This window comes from Oncorhynchus masou, chromosome 31 (assembly GCF_036934945.1).
Source record: "Oncorhynchus masou masou isolate Uvic2021 chromosome 31, UVic_Omas_1.1, whole genome shotgun sequence".
NCBI lineage: Eukaryota > Metazoa > Chordata > Actinopteri > Salmoniformes > Salmonidae > Oncorhynchus > Oncorhynchus masou.
The window spans coordinates 51071058-51087292 of NC_088242.1; the positions used below are offsets into that span (position 1 = coordinate 51071058).

At 45.8% G+C, this 16235-nt stretch overlaps 2 protein-coding genes across 3 annotated transcripts in view; one reads left to right on the plus strand and one right to left on the minus strand.

The window, feature by feature from the left end:
- Nucleotides 1-3501, plus strand: part of LOC135524093 (periphilin-1-like) — a 32598-nt gene extending 29097 nt beyond the window's left edge. The window contains exon 10 of the mRNA XM_064951296.1: nt 3115-3501. Within this exon, the coding sequence (XP_064807368.1) occupies nt 3115-3306 (192 nt within the window). The 3' untranslated portion in view covers nt 3307-3501. The remainder of the gene's footprint in view (nt 1-3114) is intronic.
- Nucleotides 3502-5060: 1559 nt separating this feature from the next.
- The window catches only part of LOC135524091 (prickle-like protein 1), a 65384-nt gene continuing 54209 nt past the window's right edge, over nt 5061-16235 (minus strand). For both annotated transcript variants that reach the window (XM_064951294.1, XM_064951295.1), the window contains exons 2-8: nt 13448-13645; nt 11495-11608; nt 10193-10330; nt 8008-8211; nt 7631-7817; nt 6477-7388; nt 5061-6279 (exon numbers count right to left, since the gene is read on the minus strand). In XM_064951294.1, coding sequence (XP_064807366.1) covers nt 5333-6279; nt 6477-7388; nt 7631-7817; nt 8008-8211; nt 10193-10330; nt 11495-11608; nt 13448-13627 — 2682 coding nt within the window. In that variant the 5' untranslated portion in view covers nt 13628-13645 and the 3' untranslated portion in view covers nt 5061-5332. The remainder of the gene's footprint in view (nt 6280-6476; nt 7389-7630; nt 7818-8007; nt 8212-10192; nt 10331-11494; nt 11609-13447; nt 13646-16235) is intronic.

Below are 16235 nucleotides of genomic sequence, written 5' to 3' on the forward strand. Positions count from 1 at the left end.
ACTGGTTTCTTCATGCACCTTTAAACATGGCACCAATTCTCTCTCTTCACAGTTATGCTTATTCCCGCTGAGTTAAACGAGGAAAGCCTTCAATATTAGGAAGGTGTTCCCAATGTTTTGTAAACTGTGCATATTCCATGTTTTGGTAAAAACTGTTCCAAATGAAGTAGAAACGATTTATCCCTCTTTAACTTGTAGGAGAAAGTTGTTTGAAGAGGAACTTGACCCGGGGCTTCCATGGCCACACAGTGTGTTCCTAGTCTCTCACTTCTCTGTGGTTGGTGCCTGTCCAACACTGTCATTATGTGGCCCAGTAGCTACGGTTGACATGATGGGCTACAGACATTAAAGCATCGGTCTCTCAGGCCAACATATGCCACATTTTGTCAATTTTTTGTTGTTGGTACTTTGTGCGCAGGTTTTACTCGACAATCGTGTCGAATTTTCTCTCTAGAATTTAACCCGGTTCTTTGTTCTAGAACCTTGTCTACATCAGCAAACACCTCTGCAGGTCATAGCAGTTCGAAGAGCAGTCTACAGGGAGGAGAGTGTGGGTTAGAGATGCGGGAATGAGCAGATAGTTGTGTCTGTGTTAACTACCTCAACATGCTGCAGCTAGTTGAGCTGAGCTGGGGGTATTTTCAGGGTGGAGGAGAGACTCAGACAAGAGAGAGAGCGAGAAGTCTACTGGAGACCTTGAGACGTTTGGAGTCATTGACTCTCTTTTCATTTAGTTAATTGGCAGGTAGAGCAGAGGAGACCCCTCATTTAGTCTCTCTGGAGAGTATGGCGGAGTGTATCATTTCACCTAACCGTCTTCATCTAGTTTGCCCCACTTTGCGATTTCCCCACCCTACCCTAAAGAATCCCTCAGGTGGTAGTTGTGACAGTTCATGAACAGGAATCTTAAGTAGCATATGGCTCAAGATGCATTTAAACCACAATGTAGGCCAAATGGTCAGTTAACGAGCAGTATGACTTATTTCTGTGCTTTTGTAGTTACTCTACCTGGAATGTGCTTGTTGTTATGCATTCTATTGTGTAGAACGATGTTATACAACAGAGGGTTTTTTCCCTTGCATCTAGCTTGGTTTATTGTCATATACTTATTGTTTCACGGTTCCCCTGACCTTTGAAAGTACTATAGTTCTGTATGGCTTTGCTTGGCCCACCCAGCAGGAAGTCTCTCTGTGTCAGAGTTTGTCCTTCTGAGAACCTTGTGGTTGTTTGCGAGTGACCATGGGGCAGTTCATGTTTCATCCAGGATGCAGTATGACAGGCTCTGTCCTGTGCCGAATCTGTGAGTTACAGCATCTTAAACATCACATCCTCCTCTTTATCTGTACTGCATTGTCAGTCTCGCCTCCCACACAGACAGAGACACACACACACCCACACACACACTGTTTTGCTCCTAGCTGTAAGTGTCCTCCAACAAGACCAGTTTTATATATCTAAGTCCATTTGTCCTTAGACCACTCAACAACTCCTCTTTATGCCGCAAACACACATTTAGTCTGCGCAGTCAGAAGATAACGAATCTGCTTAGCTGTTCTAAAGTAGGAAAAAAGACTACTAAAGCCCAGATTCCCAAAATGGCTACAGGGTCTTAACATGACACACTTTTACCTCTTAAGGAAGCTTCCTGGGACTTCTTGATTAGAACACTACTCTAAAGAAATAGGTCACAGGAATCTCTTGCTGTTTCGTGAAATTGATGCGGAGAATGGCACTGTCTGACGACAAAGTAATTGAAGTCTGTTCCTGTGATGAAACAGCTTTTACCACTGGGGGGGGGTTTGCCACTGACTAAAAATAGTTTGAGACTATTGCAGCTTAAAGTATTTTGTAGTCACTATCTCCATAATGTTTAATGAAGCTAGCATACAGTTATTGTGATTATTTTAGAGAGACTAAATCGGCGAGACTTGAATTCAAGGCACATTACACACACGGTACAAAGAGTTTATTGGTGGTAAAAAGGAACAGTAAAGCTCAACTTGGCACCAGCCAGCTCCAGTGAACTTTCATCAAGCGTTTTCGCTATGGTGAGGATGGTGGAAACTTGGCAGGATTAGATTAGCTGAACCCTTGAGTGCCCTGTGCCATCTTTGGAAGAGCACTCCATAGGGCACTTTCATAGTACACTTCAGAGGTTTGTTAGAATCCACTGAACCCTACAGCTGAACCCAGACTGCTCCCTGCTCCCCGTGCCCTCCCTTTTGTTAGGGCACTTTATAGGGCACTTCAGAGAAAGATTGGCAGTACTCGTTCAACCCTGGAGCTGAACCCTTGTCCCAGGCTGCTCCCTTTCTAAGGGCACTTCATAAGGCACTTTGGTGTGAAAGCCAGGGCCAGACCTACTGAGTGCTGACCTCCAAATTAGGAGATATATATATATATACACATATATACACATACACATAGTGGGTCTGTTCACGTCAACCCCCAGGTGTTAAAGACCTAGTGCCCAATGGGCGAGCACCTGGCTGGGACCCCAGCCCTGCTTTAATAGAGGTTAACAGCCCTTTTTCTAGTGTGGTAGTAAAACCAGAGCTGCCTCCTGGACCTGAGGGCCTGTTTTGTTACCATGTGGTGTGAAAGAACTGAGCAGCTAACGCTAACAGCCTGTTAATATAACACCTTCACTCCCTTCTGTTCCAATGGAATAGTTGGACACACACAGGCTCGCTCGCACACCTGTTTTGTTGAATACACCTACTTGCCAGAAATGTGGGTTCATGAAGTTCACAGTGAAGTCTGAACCCATAACTGTGTTACAGCTATTAAATACACTTTGAAGCAAAGGTGTCACTGCACAACTTCATGTTCAGTTCTATTTGTGTAGGACGCCGGCTTCCCCTGCTTCTAATAGTGCACGTGTTGATTTGTTTTATTCATAGTTCGATGTGTTTATCATTTAGTATTGATTGATGTCTGTCTTTGTACTTCGTATTGTCGATTCTGTGGTGGCGATCAGTCAATTTCCTTTCTTAATATTAATGGAGTTATTTTACTAATACTAACTATTACTATGTTTCAGAACAGTGTTCACTTTATGGTTTGTACACATTTCTAATGTAATGACTTGTTGCCGTGTGTGTGTGTCTATAGCTATACAAGCAGGACTGCGAGACGTTTGGAACGGTTGTCAAAATGCTGGTGGTCAAGGAGCCCAGTCTGGAGAAGCTGCTCCAGAACCCTCTGAAGGACAACCTGATTGAGATCAGGGAGCTTTGCCTTGACGACCTCCGACACTTTATCATAGAGCTGGACCAGGTCATGAAGCCAGAACCGTCAACATGAGGGGGAACCACAAAGCCCTTATTACGTGCAGGTATTGATGGACCAGAGGTGGCGTTTGTGTGGTGGCATAGAAGACTGTGAGAGGAGGCAACCTAGTGTGGCATCCTCTCCACACTGTGATTAAGAAGAAATCATATTCATAGAAAAAAAATGGTACCCCTTTTTTCTCCCCAATTTCGTAATATTCAATTGATAGTTAGTCTTGTCGCCATCGCTGCAACTCCCGTACGGACTCGGGAGAGGCAAAAGTCGAGAGCCATGCATCCTCTGAAACACGACCCTGCCAAGATATTCAAGTACATTTTCAAGAAAAAACACTAACAATTGTTCACTAAAATATTTTATTATTGGAAACATGCTTATTTGAGGTCACTTTATGGTGTTAATATTTGAAAGAATATTTTTGTTTTTTCCATGCTGTTTATATAGATTTCAGGTGTCGTTCCTTTAAACCTCATGTCCAGCAGTAATTTCTTCACTCCTTAGTTAGACACATTGCAGAACTCCACTTCTGGCTTTCTGACCAACTGTTAAACAACCAAATCACACAGATTTTTTAAAAGGTACACTGTGTGTGTGTGTGTGTGTGTGTGTGTACACAGAAGGAATGGAAAGAATACGCTTTTTGGAGTTCAGTCATTAACATTTGTGTACCGTAATGAAGAGTTTTGAGTTGTTTCAATACCGTTTAGTTCTCTCCAGAAAACTTGTCCGAAAACCAATGTTTTGCATATTTTATGGTGTTTACTGTCATACAGTACCAGTCAAAAGTTTGGACACACCTACTCATTCAAGGGTTTTCCTTTATTTTTACTATTTTCTACATTGTAGAATAATAGTGAAGACAAACTATGGAATCATGTAGTAACCAAGAAAGTGTTAAACAGATCCAAATATATTTTCTATTTGAGATTCTTCAAAGTAGCCACCCTTCTTTGCATTGACAGTTTTGCACACTCTTGGCATTCTCTCAAACAGCTTCACCTGGAATGCTTTTCCAATCGTCTTGAAGGAGTTCCCTGGGTCATTGTCCTGTTGAAAAACAAATGATAGTCCCACTAAGCGCAAACCAAACTTTTGACTGGTACTGTATATGTTCTTTGTGTTTAACTTTTATTACCTAACAGAAAAAGTATTTAACAAGCTTTCTGGAGTTTCTGTTCCTCTACACTATATTCATTCTTCATACACATACTCGTTCTGTACAAACTTTTGGGGGACATTGCTCTCCTTTTAAAATAAACAAAAAACCTGACATGTTATGTTTTTTTTTATTACAATTATTATCTTAGCCTTTTATATTCCAGTTTTTACATTTATACAGATGACTGTGCTCTGTTTACAATATAATATGACCCATAAATAAAATAGTCAACCCAACCAGGCCCTTTATAGTACATATGCTATCCCCACTTGTCAGGGCTGCAAATGCATACTGGTAAGCCTAAATACAAAAGAAGCACATACATGGAAATAGCTGATGTCATCATACTGTATTCTATAATACCTTTGCTGGCAGAAACTATCATACTTTCATTTTTAAAACCCTGGTTAGCAAAATAGTAGATCCTTTAATAACTGGGGCTCCCGAGTGGTGCCGCGGTCCAAGGCACTGCATCTCAGTGCTAAAGGCGTCACTACAGACCTTGGTTTGATTCCAGGCTGTATCACAACCGGACGTGATTGGGAGTCCCATAGTGCGGTGCACAATTGGCCCAGCGTTGTTAGGGTTTGGCCATCATTGTAAATGAGAATTTGTTCTTAACTGACTTGCCTACTTATGTAAAGATTTTAAAAAATAATATGCAATCTGTTTAGTCTTTCAATGCCATTCCACTGACAAACATGTCTGTTTTTTGTCATCCATCTCGAGAAGACATGTAGTACAACCAGTTGGCAAAAGAATTTGGGCTTTGTTGAGAGCAGGCAGGCCATTTCCATATTCCGAACAGTGGCAACGAGAGATCTAGAGAGGGGTTGCAATGCAGACAGAGTATAATTTAAAAGGGTACTCCACAAAAAAGTATTATGAAATTATACAGTTTTTCCCCTTGTGCCCCTTCTTTTTTTTGGACTTAGTCCGCGGGACTCCCCCGTAAGGCGGGGAGGGCTGGCCTGCCAATTGGCTAGGGCTGGGCAGGTTATCATAGTAGTGTCTGTGTGGCTGGGGGATGGGCTGCCCCAGGAAAAAGCCTTCCTCCTCAGACTCAGACTCTGAGGAGGAAGACGAGCAGGTGGAGCACCAGTCATCCTCGCCCCTGTCCCCACACATCCCCAGGAACCTCTCCATGGCTGGGCCCTGCTGGAGCCCGTAATCTGAGGTGGCGTGGTGGGGATGGGGGTGAACTGGTTGGCCCTGGCCATACCTCTGCTGGTTGGGCAGGAAGGTCTGCTGATGGGGACCCTTGTGGCCGTGGCTCCTATGGCCTCTATGGTCCTCTCTGAAGTACATGCGGTTGGCCCTCTCCTTGGGCACCAGGTGGAGAGCGTTGTCGGAGCGGGACTTGCGGCTGCGGCGCCTCCTGTGGTGATGGTGGTGGTTGTGATGGCGGTCGGAGCTTGAACCAAGAAGCTCTGGGTCCTGCTCTTCAAAGTGATAGGCACGCCGCCGCGTCCGCTCGCTCATGGGGGGCTGGCGCACTGGCAGGTCACCATAGTGACTGTTGTCAATTACGTCTGGGGAGAACTTGACCTGTTGGGGTCGGGACTGGGAGCGAGTCCTCCTCAACTCCGGGACGTGAGGTGGCTTTGGGGGAGAGGGAAGAGGAGCCACCTCTTCCTCTGGTACATTCTCCTCCACCTGCTCCAGCTCGGATGTAAGGCTCTTCAGGGAATTGGCACTGCAGTGTAACGTGGAGGAATTGAGAGTTCCCATGTTGCTTGTGTTCTCACAGTTCTCTGCCTCAAGCTCCTGGAAGTTTTGTAAGGAGTAGACCAGAGGGCGCTCTTTACTGTCTCCGTTTACTGATGCCGCTGGAAGAAGAAGAAGAAGAAAAGGAGAGAGAATGAGAAAATATATTTGTACAAGGTGTCTATTCACCACAATGCTGTTTCAAATAGCAATCTGCCATCACAGAACATTGAAAGGTAGTATGCTACACAGATCAAAACCTGGTTAAGCCTAATCCTAGACTAAAAGGCTATTCCAATAGAGATGTAGCATGTCTTACCGGTGATGTTGGACAGTGCCAGTGAGTCCATCGAGTCCCTGACGCTCTGATCCGTCTGTTTCAGCCCATCTGTGATACACTCCAGAGAGTCATCATACCACTGATTTTCCTCCCTCTGGAAGCCTTTATCCCCGATGCTACCACCTCTGTGCTCCATCTCCAGCTCCTGGAGCTTTCTGCTGCTAGCAGGGCCTGGGTGGCTACCGTAGGCTGAATCCCCTAACCCATCCTGGGACTGAGCCCAGTACATGTCTGCCTGGTACTTCTTACTGGCCAGGCTTTGGCTGCCTGACCCTCCTCCACCTCTCCCAGCCCTTGAGCCCTGAGGCTCACACTGTTTCATCTTGACCTCTGCCTCGGTCATCCACAGATCTGTTGGGGGTCTGGAGTCGACTGTCTCACCCTGCTGGAAGACACCTTGCTCCCCAAACTTGAGCAGCAGCTGCGTCATGTAGTCCTCGTGCTCGGCCCACTCCTCTTCCTCCAGGTCCTCGGGGGCCTCAGTGCCCTCCCTCCCCTTCCAAAATTGCTCCTCGTTGGTTATACCCAGGTGGGCCAGCTTGTTGGTGAGGGTGTCTGTGTTGCCGGAATCACCGGTGAACCCAGGGAACTTGTAGTTGACGGAGGGCGAGAAGAGGAGTGACTGGCGGCACTGGTCAGCCGAGCGGCTGCTCTTGCCCATGCGGACGCTGCGGCGGGATTCGCGGGAGCGAGCAGACTGGAAGGCGGAGTCGGAGGAGTCCGAGGTGTGGACATCCTCTCCCAGACTGCAGGCCTTGGAGCAGTAAATGCGGCCCTGCTTGGGCAGGAAGGGACAGCCCAGTAGAGAGCTCTTACACTGGGCACAGCAGAAACAACCCTCGGTGGCATGCCAGTGGAGACCGTCATACGTCATCTGGGGATTGTCCACCCCTAGCGGAGAGGAAAATGTGTGTATTTTTTTAAAACACTTTTGTGGTGTGATTCCCAGGATCATTGTTAAGTTCCTCCTAGGCATATGTCATATAACATGTTTATACTGGCTGAGAATAATGACATGTAAACTTACTTGGATCTTTTGCATTGGATGACTAACACGATTTCAGTTTATTGTAGTTTCTGGCATTTATTTTACAATGGCAGAAGCAGGTCTGTCTGCAGTGGTCAGGGCTTACCGATGTGTTCTCTGCAGGCCTCGCAGTACTCGGCGAAGAGCGAGCCGAAGCAGCCGCAGCAATATGGCCGCCCGTCCTTCATGATATAGCGCTGTCCCCCCAGCACCGTCTCACACTCGAAACAGGAGAAGTGCTTCATGTGCCAATGACGCCCCTCCGCCTCTGTGCACTCATCAGAGAAGATAACCTGAAGACAGACACACAAACAAGTAGCTTGAGAAGTGCGTCACGCGGCTTGGTTTGGTCTAGCGGTTATTGCCGTTGCCTTCAGAGAACATATGTCAGTGTTGGTGTGAGTTCAATTCCGACCCAGCATGGTTTTTAGGAACAATGCTTGGTGTGCCGCCACAATGGCTCTTCACACACAAACGTCTCACCTCGTCGCAGGCTGAGCAACGTGGTTTGAGCAGTTCAGCGTGGTGTCGGCCACAGTGGATCTTTCCGTCCTGGTAGAAGTAGATGAGGTCCACCAGCAGTTCGCTACACATGGAGCACGCAAAGCATGCTGGGTGCCAGACCAGCCCAGGACCCGCTCTGGAGGCAAACACCGCCATTTCTCCACCGTTGACGCTCTCCCCACACTGTAATGAAAACAACAACACGGACAGGAACAGAGTTTCACTCTCAAACTAGAGGTTGTATACTGTAATATTTACTAAGCTCATAAAATATTTATACATTCATTTTAGTTTAGAATTAATCGGTATACAGTACCAGTCAATATTTTGGACACAACTACTCATTCAAGAGTTTTTCTTAATTTCGACTTTGTTATAGTGAAGACATCAATACATATGGACTCATGTAGTAACCAAAAAGGTGTTAAACAAATCAAAATATAGTTTGAGATTCTTCAAAGTAGCCACCCTTTGTCTTGATTGCAGCTTTCCACACTCTTGGCATTCTCTGAACCAGCTTTGAGGTAGTCACCTGGAATGCATTTCAATTAACAGGTGTGCCTTTTTAAAAGTACATTTGTGGAATTTCTTTCCTTAATGCGTTTGAGCCAATCAGTTGTGTTATGGCAAGGTAGGTGTGGTATTCAGAAGATGGCCCTATTTGGTTAAAGACCAAGTCCATATTATGACAAGAACAGTTTAAATAAGCAAAGAGGAACAAAACAGTCCATTACTTTAAGACATTCTGGAAAATGTCAAGGACTTTGAAAGTTTCTTCAAGTACAATTGCAAAACCATCAAGCCCTATGATGAAACTGGCTCTCGTGAGGACCGCCACAGGAAAGGAAGACCCAGAGTTACCTCTGCTGCAGAGGATAAGTTCATTAGAGTTACCAGCCTCAGAAATTGCAGCCCAAATAAATGCTTCAGAGTTCATGTAACAGACATCTCACCATCAACATCAAGGTAAAGGGTGGCTACTTCTGAAGAATCTCAAATATATTTAGATTGGTTTTACACTTTGTTTTGTTACTACATGATTCCATATGTGTTATTTCCTAGTTTTGATGTCTTCACTATTACCTTTTCAAAGTAACTTTAGCTAAGTAAAATATATTTTTCTGAAGGGTAGCTTTAGTGTAGCTTGTTAAACTATACAGTGTTGTCAGAGTAGCTTCCATGCCCTACTGAGGAGAAAAGGGGGAGACGTGGCCAATTCCCTTCCATCTGTGTTGAGAACATGGCATCTGGTGTTGTTATGGGAATTATGACCGTGAGGCTAACTGTGGTCCACTACGGTCCCACTGCGGTCAGGTTGTCAGGCTCTTGTTTGTTTGTCTCTGTATGCCATGTGGGGACACACAGGCCTTGCTTTTAACATGCACTCTCGCTCTCTCTCTCACACACGGCAAAAGCTAAAGCGGACAGTGAACAAGCATCAGCGTTGATGAGAAGACAGCCTTTATCGTGGAGTGAGTGATGTTGACTGGAGGGAAAGCTACCAGAGAGCTGTGTTTTGACAAGAGTGCTCCCGAGTGGCGCAGCAGTCTAAGGCACTGCATCTCAGTGCAAGAGGCATCACTACAGTCCTTGGTTTGAATCCAGGCTGTATCACATCCGTCCCTGATTGGGAGTCCCATAGGGCGGCGCACAATTGGCCCAGCGTCGGCCGGGGTAGGCCGTCATTGTAAATAGGAATTTGTTCTTCACTGACCTAGTTCACCTAGAATTTGTCATTCACTGACCTTGCCTAGTTAAATAAAGGTTAAATTGAAAGAAATTAAATAAAAATGGTGGTCAACCCCAGGCTGCTCAGGACCCATTTGTAAATTCACTAAATAAAACACTGACTGTGGTGCGAACACAGCAGAGTGCAGTACCGTCTGCCAACCTTCTAACGACTCTCCAAGCCACTGAGAGGCTTTTTAGATTATCGACTGCATGGCTGAAAATCCAGCATATGTTTAGGGATCTCTGGCATGGCATGGTTGACATGGAGCTTCTTGTCTGGGTTTTAGCCTTCTATTCACAATGGGATAAACAAAAAGGCTACATCTCTCTGTAATTGGTTTCTCAATAGTATACATAAGTTGCTTGAGTAATGTGGATAAGTGTGTCCTGTTAGGGACTGAGGTAAGGTGAGAGAGGCAGAGCGGGGACGTACATGTTCACAGACACTGTGTAGCAGGGCCCGGGGCAACAGTTTGAGGGAGCCCCTCCCCAGTGCCTCCTTCTTCCTCTGGACACTGAACATGTGGAGCTCCTTCTTCTCCTCCTCACTGAGAGACTGGCAGTACCGCACCTGGGGGGAGGGAGGGAGAGGGATAGAAGAAACAGTCAAACACAGAGAAAGTGGACTTTTTATTGTACAACCACAAAACGGCGCAAAAGGTGACAACCAATATTTTAGTGTTTTAGTAAAACGCACACAGGTCAGTCCTTCAATCATAAGACGGAGAGAAAGTTGAGCTGCATACCAGGGCATGTTCAACAAAGCCATCTCTTGCCCTCCCACCTCCGTCATCCCCACTCCAATCCTCCACCCTAAGCCTGGCTTAGCTCTGACAGAACTATTTTAACACCCCCTTTTTGATGTCTCCCTCCTAAACCGCTAACAAGGGAAGGCAGACATTAACAGTTTACACAAACAAGGGTTGTGTTTAGAGTGAAATCACGAGAGGGCAAGCAACAAAGAGACACAGGGTAGGCAGCTCGGGCAGTGGTGCCACTGTTCGTGGCGGTGGCATAAAGAAAGACTTTCTCTTTCAGCAGCGTCCCCCGTCCCACAGTTCTGTCCCAATAATGCCTCGCCGTCCCACAGTTCTGTCGCCATAAAGACCATATCTATGACAGGACTCCTGTTAGCGGGGGCTCCCAGCACATCATTAAGTCAAGAGACGTATTGTGCCCACGCCATTTCAGTCTGTGACCCAGTGTGGGACCAAGGGACTAAAACCTCTGTGACGCCGGCAACGTGAATGTCTTGTCCTCCCACACATGACCAGAATGGCGTGGAGCTATACGTGACAGGGATGGAGTGAATTCCATTTCAACTCAGTCAACTGGAAGTCAAATAAAATGTTGTTTGTTGCTTGGAGAATTGGACTTGGAAGTTTATTTCGAGTCTGAATTTAAATGGAATTGACACCAACCCTGGTAGGTAGTAAGGTGGTGTTAAACAGAGGTTCACTGAAAGGCAGTGAAGGACAAGGGTCGGACACAGCCCTTCAAACAACATTGAGTCCAAAAAAAGGGGATGGGAGGGATGGATTTGGGGGAAATGGGTGCTATCCTTCTGTGTGACCTGCCCTGTTACGATGCCTTTAATGCGAGGGCTCACTGGGATGCATTTTATGACACATGCATAAACACACACACACACTCACACACTAGAGACACACACACAGTTTATGAACTACACACACCCATGCATGCACATACAAATACAAACTCTTTGGAGTCTTACCTCATTGTCATGTGGAGGCAGTTGATACAGGAGTTGTTTGATTCTGAACTTCTCTCCGGGACTGTTAACATAAGGGACCTTGTCCTCTGGCAGACAGGAGAAATACAGCTGGACCTGGACCATAGACAGCAAAAGAGATGTTTAGAGACAGTAACAAATTCATCTTTCATTTAGTATGTGTATTTGATCCTTGCAAGAATTGAACCTTGGCGTTGGTAGCGCCATGCTTCCACCTACCACACAAACAAATTAGCCCGGAGGGTTGCCTATACTGTGAAGTAACACGGAAATCAGATGTTCTTGGTTAAGAACATGAAAACAGCCCTGACCTTTTTCTAGCTCCCTGTTGAAAGAAGAGCACCTTCACAGATTTATCTTAACCTATTTCACTGTCCCAGATTAGATGTTATTCAGTACACTAGGAATAATAATATACCTACCCAGACTGCCCCTGGATAATGGGCTGCGTGCGTGTATGTGCGTGCGTTTGTGTGTCCCTACCCTAAAAGTTAGCACATCGCAGGCTCCTTTCTTGTGAGACAGACAGACTTGTCAAGCACCACCCCAAAGCCACTTAGAGACAGGATGTGTATATTTTTATTTACACACTCGGGCATGGAAAAGTCTGCTAGTGATTAGTAGAAATCTTGGCAGATCAGATGCTGGAGAAAGCCTTTAGTCGTGGATCAGGACCCCATTGCTCACCCCGTCCTGCTGGTTGCTGGCAACATCAGGTTCGGCTCGGAGCGGGCATCGCCACGGCTGCCTTTTACAGGCCTGTCACAAACAGAGTCCACTTGGCTATGTGGCACTCTCCCAAGTACTGGGGAGGCCTCCTTCCCTTCCTTCTCTCATCGGTCTCACTCTCTCTCTCCCTCCCTTCCCTTACTCCATCCCCCTCTCCCTCCCTTTTAAAAAGCACACATGGAAGCAATGAAGGGTGATCGGGGGAGAGAAAGATAAAGGGGAGAGAAGGGACCGAAGCAACAGGGAGAACCCTGCCTCTAAAGCCTCCCCTTTGTGTGTAAATGCCTGGGTTAACTGTAATGCCTTTACAGCAGCTATTCTGTGGAACGGCCCTGCAGTGCACATTATGGGGTGATCACTACAGTGGAGAAACACACAGCCCTGGAGGAAGGGCGTCTGTCAGTGTACTGTTCTGTAACCCTTGGCCTGGGGAGGTGGATATAGGGGGCAATAGAGCAGCAGGAAGCCCACTCTAAACAGGAGACAAGAACATCCCACCTTTTTATCTGGTGTCTGTAATGACCCTTTCTCGTAAAGTTGCCTTCAGTGGTGGTCAACGGCCCATAGGGGCAAAGTAGTAACCCCAAGTAGTAACCCCAAGGGTCAAAGTGCCACGGTGACAGTTAAACAGTTAAAGGCAGGCAGCTTTGTCCTGCTTCAGGTTGACAAGCCCTCCCGCTGCACTGCCCACCACCACAAAAACCTGAGGAGGCCTGGTAATTTACCTAATGGAGTTATGACAAGGAGAATAATGACAGAGAAAGCTACTGTGGTATTTTTCAGCTCCTATCTAAACAAGCACATCTGCTTCTGGGCTTTTGCGCAGGTAGCCTAGTGGTTAGAGTGTTGGACTAGTAACCGAAAGGTTGCAAGATCGAATCCCCGAGCTGACAAGGTAAAAATCTGTCGTTCTTAACCCACTGTTCCCTGGTAGGCCGTCATTGAAAATAAGAATTTGTTCTTAACTGACTTGCCTAGTTAAATAAAGGTCAAATTAAAATAAAAAGTTTAACATCATGACACGAGAAACGGCAAGGTCGGTGGGTTCAATTCCCACAAGTAATCATCACATACTGCTTTGTCATTTTGTGGAACAGGGGAACAGCGGTTGTATTCCATATGTGACATATTAGTGGCATATAGTGTTGAATTTAAGGGGCATGCATTAGAACTGGAGGGTGCTGTGTAGATTTTAGCGCGTCTCACCTGTTCCGGTCTGAGGCCGGGCGGCACCCAGGCATACTCCTCCAGGGCACATCCGGAGTCGTCGTCTGACGTGGAGCTCCTCTGGAAGCCATAGTTCAGTCGACTTTTGACCTTCTGTTCCATCACAGACCGTGGGCCCCGCACCCCGACCTGGTAACCACACGCACTCTCCGGGTTCATCACACACCACGCCTTCTACTGCAGAGAGAAAGAAGGAGAGCGGGAGAGAGAGAGGGATGTGTTACTTCAGGGCGACAGTATTAAGCTTTTCACACTACTGAGTCGAGCCGAACCAAGCTGTGCTGATATGGACTGGTAACCCATCCACGATAGTTGCTATAAAACACGCTGAACCCTCCTCCCCTTATCGTTCCAGGAATCTCAGTCTCAGCAGTCACTGAGTCACTATACCACCACTTTCATGTGGGATGTTTTCCCCGAAAGGCACTGAGAGAGGATCTGGGTAACACTTAAGTTCTTCTGGTGACGATTTGCCTTTACGATTCACAAATCACAATGGTACTATTTTTTTTGCCGTTGTGGCAGTGTTTCATCATGATGGGTCCCCCTCATGTGGCTTGGGTCGAAAACCATTATAAAACTCCCCCAGTTTCGCAAGTTCATTTTACGAGGTGATGTCTTGACTTGTTGTGAGACCTTTACAGACTGCTTGTATTACCGTACCTGAATTCTACATCGACTTCAACAACGGACTGCACATTCCACCTTCATACTGTAATTACTTTTCCTTTCAGCACAGACGTGAGAGCAAAACCAGGCCGAGCAGACTCACACTTTAAAATTTCACCTTATCACCTTATCTGTACAGCACATGCTTCAGAGACCGATGAGTTATACACTGAGTGTACAAAACATTAAGAACACCTGCTCTTTCCGTGGCATATTCTGACAGGGTGAATCCATGTGAAAGCTATGATCCCTTATTGATGACACTTGTTAAATCCACTTCAATCAGTGTAGATGAAGGGGAGGAGATGGCGAACAGAGGGTGAACAGGCAAGACCACAGATATACAGTCGTGGCCAAAAGATTTGAGAATGACACAAATATACATTTCCACAAAGTTTGCTGCTTCAGTGTCTTTAGATATTTTTGTCAGATCTTACTATGGAATACTGAAGTATAATTACAAGCATTTCATAAGTGTCAATGGCTTTTATTGACAATTACATGAAGTTGATGCAAAGAGTCAATATTTGCAGTGTTGACCCTTCTTTTTCAAGACCTCTGCAATCTGCCCTGGCATGCTGTCAATTAACTTCTGGGCCACATCCTGACTGATGACAGCTCATTCTTGCATAATCAATGCTTAGAGTTTTGTTTGTCCACCTGCCTCTTGAGGACTGACCACAAACTCTCAATGGAATTAAGGTCTGGGGAGATTCCTGGCCATGGACTCAAAATATCGATGTTTTGTTCCCCGAGCCACTTAGTTATCACTTTTGCCTTATGGCAAGGTGCTCCATCATGCTGGAAAATGCATTGTTCATCACCAAACTGTTCCTGGATGGTTGGGAGAAGTTGATCTCGGAGGATATGTTGGTACCATTCTTTATTCATGGCTGTGTTCTTAGGCAAAATTGTGAGTGAGCCCACTCCCTTGGCTGAGAAGCAACCCCACACATGAATGGTCTCAGGATGCTTTACTGTTGGCATGACACAGGACTGATGGTAGCGCTCATCTTGTCTTCTCTGGACAAGCTTTTTTCCGGGTGCCCCAAACAATCGGAAAGGGGATTCAACAGAGAAAATGACTTTACCCCAGTACTCAGCAGTCCAATCCCTGTACCTATTGTGGAATATCAGTCTGTCCCTGATGTTTTTTTCTGGAGAGAGGTGGCTTCTTTGCTGCCCTTCTTGACACCAGGCCATCCTCCAAAAGTCTTTGCCTCACTGTGCGTGAAGATGCACTCACTCCTGCCTGCTGCCATTCCTGAGCAAGCTCTGGTGGTGCCCCGATCCCATAGCTGAATCAAGTTTAGGAGATGGTCCTGGCGCTTGCTGGACTTTCTTGGAGCCTTCTTCACAACAATTGAACCGCCCCCTTGAAGTTCTTGATGATCCGATAAATGGTTGATTTAGGTGCAATCTTACTGCTAGCAATATCCTTGCCTGTGAAGACCTTTTTGTGCAAAGCAATGATGACAGCACGTGTTTCCTTGCAGGTAACCATGGTTGACAGAGGAAGAACAATGATTCCAAGCACCACCCTCCTTTTGAAGCTTCCAGTCTGTTATTCAAACTCAATCAGCATGACAGAGTGATCTCCAGCCTTGTCCTCGTCAACACTCACACCTGTGTTAAAAAGAAAATCACTGACATGATGTCAGTTGGTCCTTTTGTGGCAGGGCTGAAATGCAGTGCAAATTATTTTGGGGGATTCAGTTCATTTGCTTGGCGAAGAGGAACTTTTGAATTCATTGCAATTCATCTGATCACTCTTCATAACATTCTGGAGTATATGCAAACTGCCATCATACAAACTGAGGCAGCAGACTTTGTGAAAATTAATAATTGTGTCATTCTCAAAACTTTTGGCCACGACTGCACAGTGCATTTGGAATGCATTCAGATCCGTTGACTTTTTCCACATTTTGTTATGTTACAGCGTTATTGTAAAATGTATACAATTGTTTTTTTCCCCCTCATCAAACTACACACAATACCCCATAATGACAAAGCAAAAACAGTTTTTGGGGATTTTTTTGCCCCATGTAATTAAAAAAATCTACTGAAATATCACATTTACATAAGCATTTACACATTT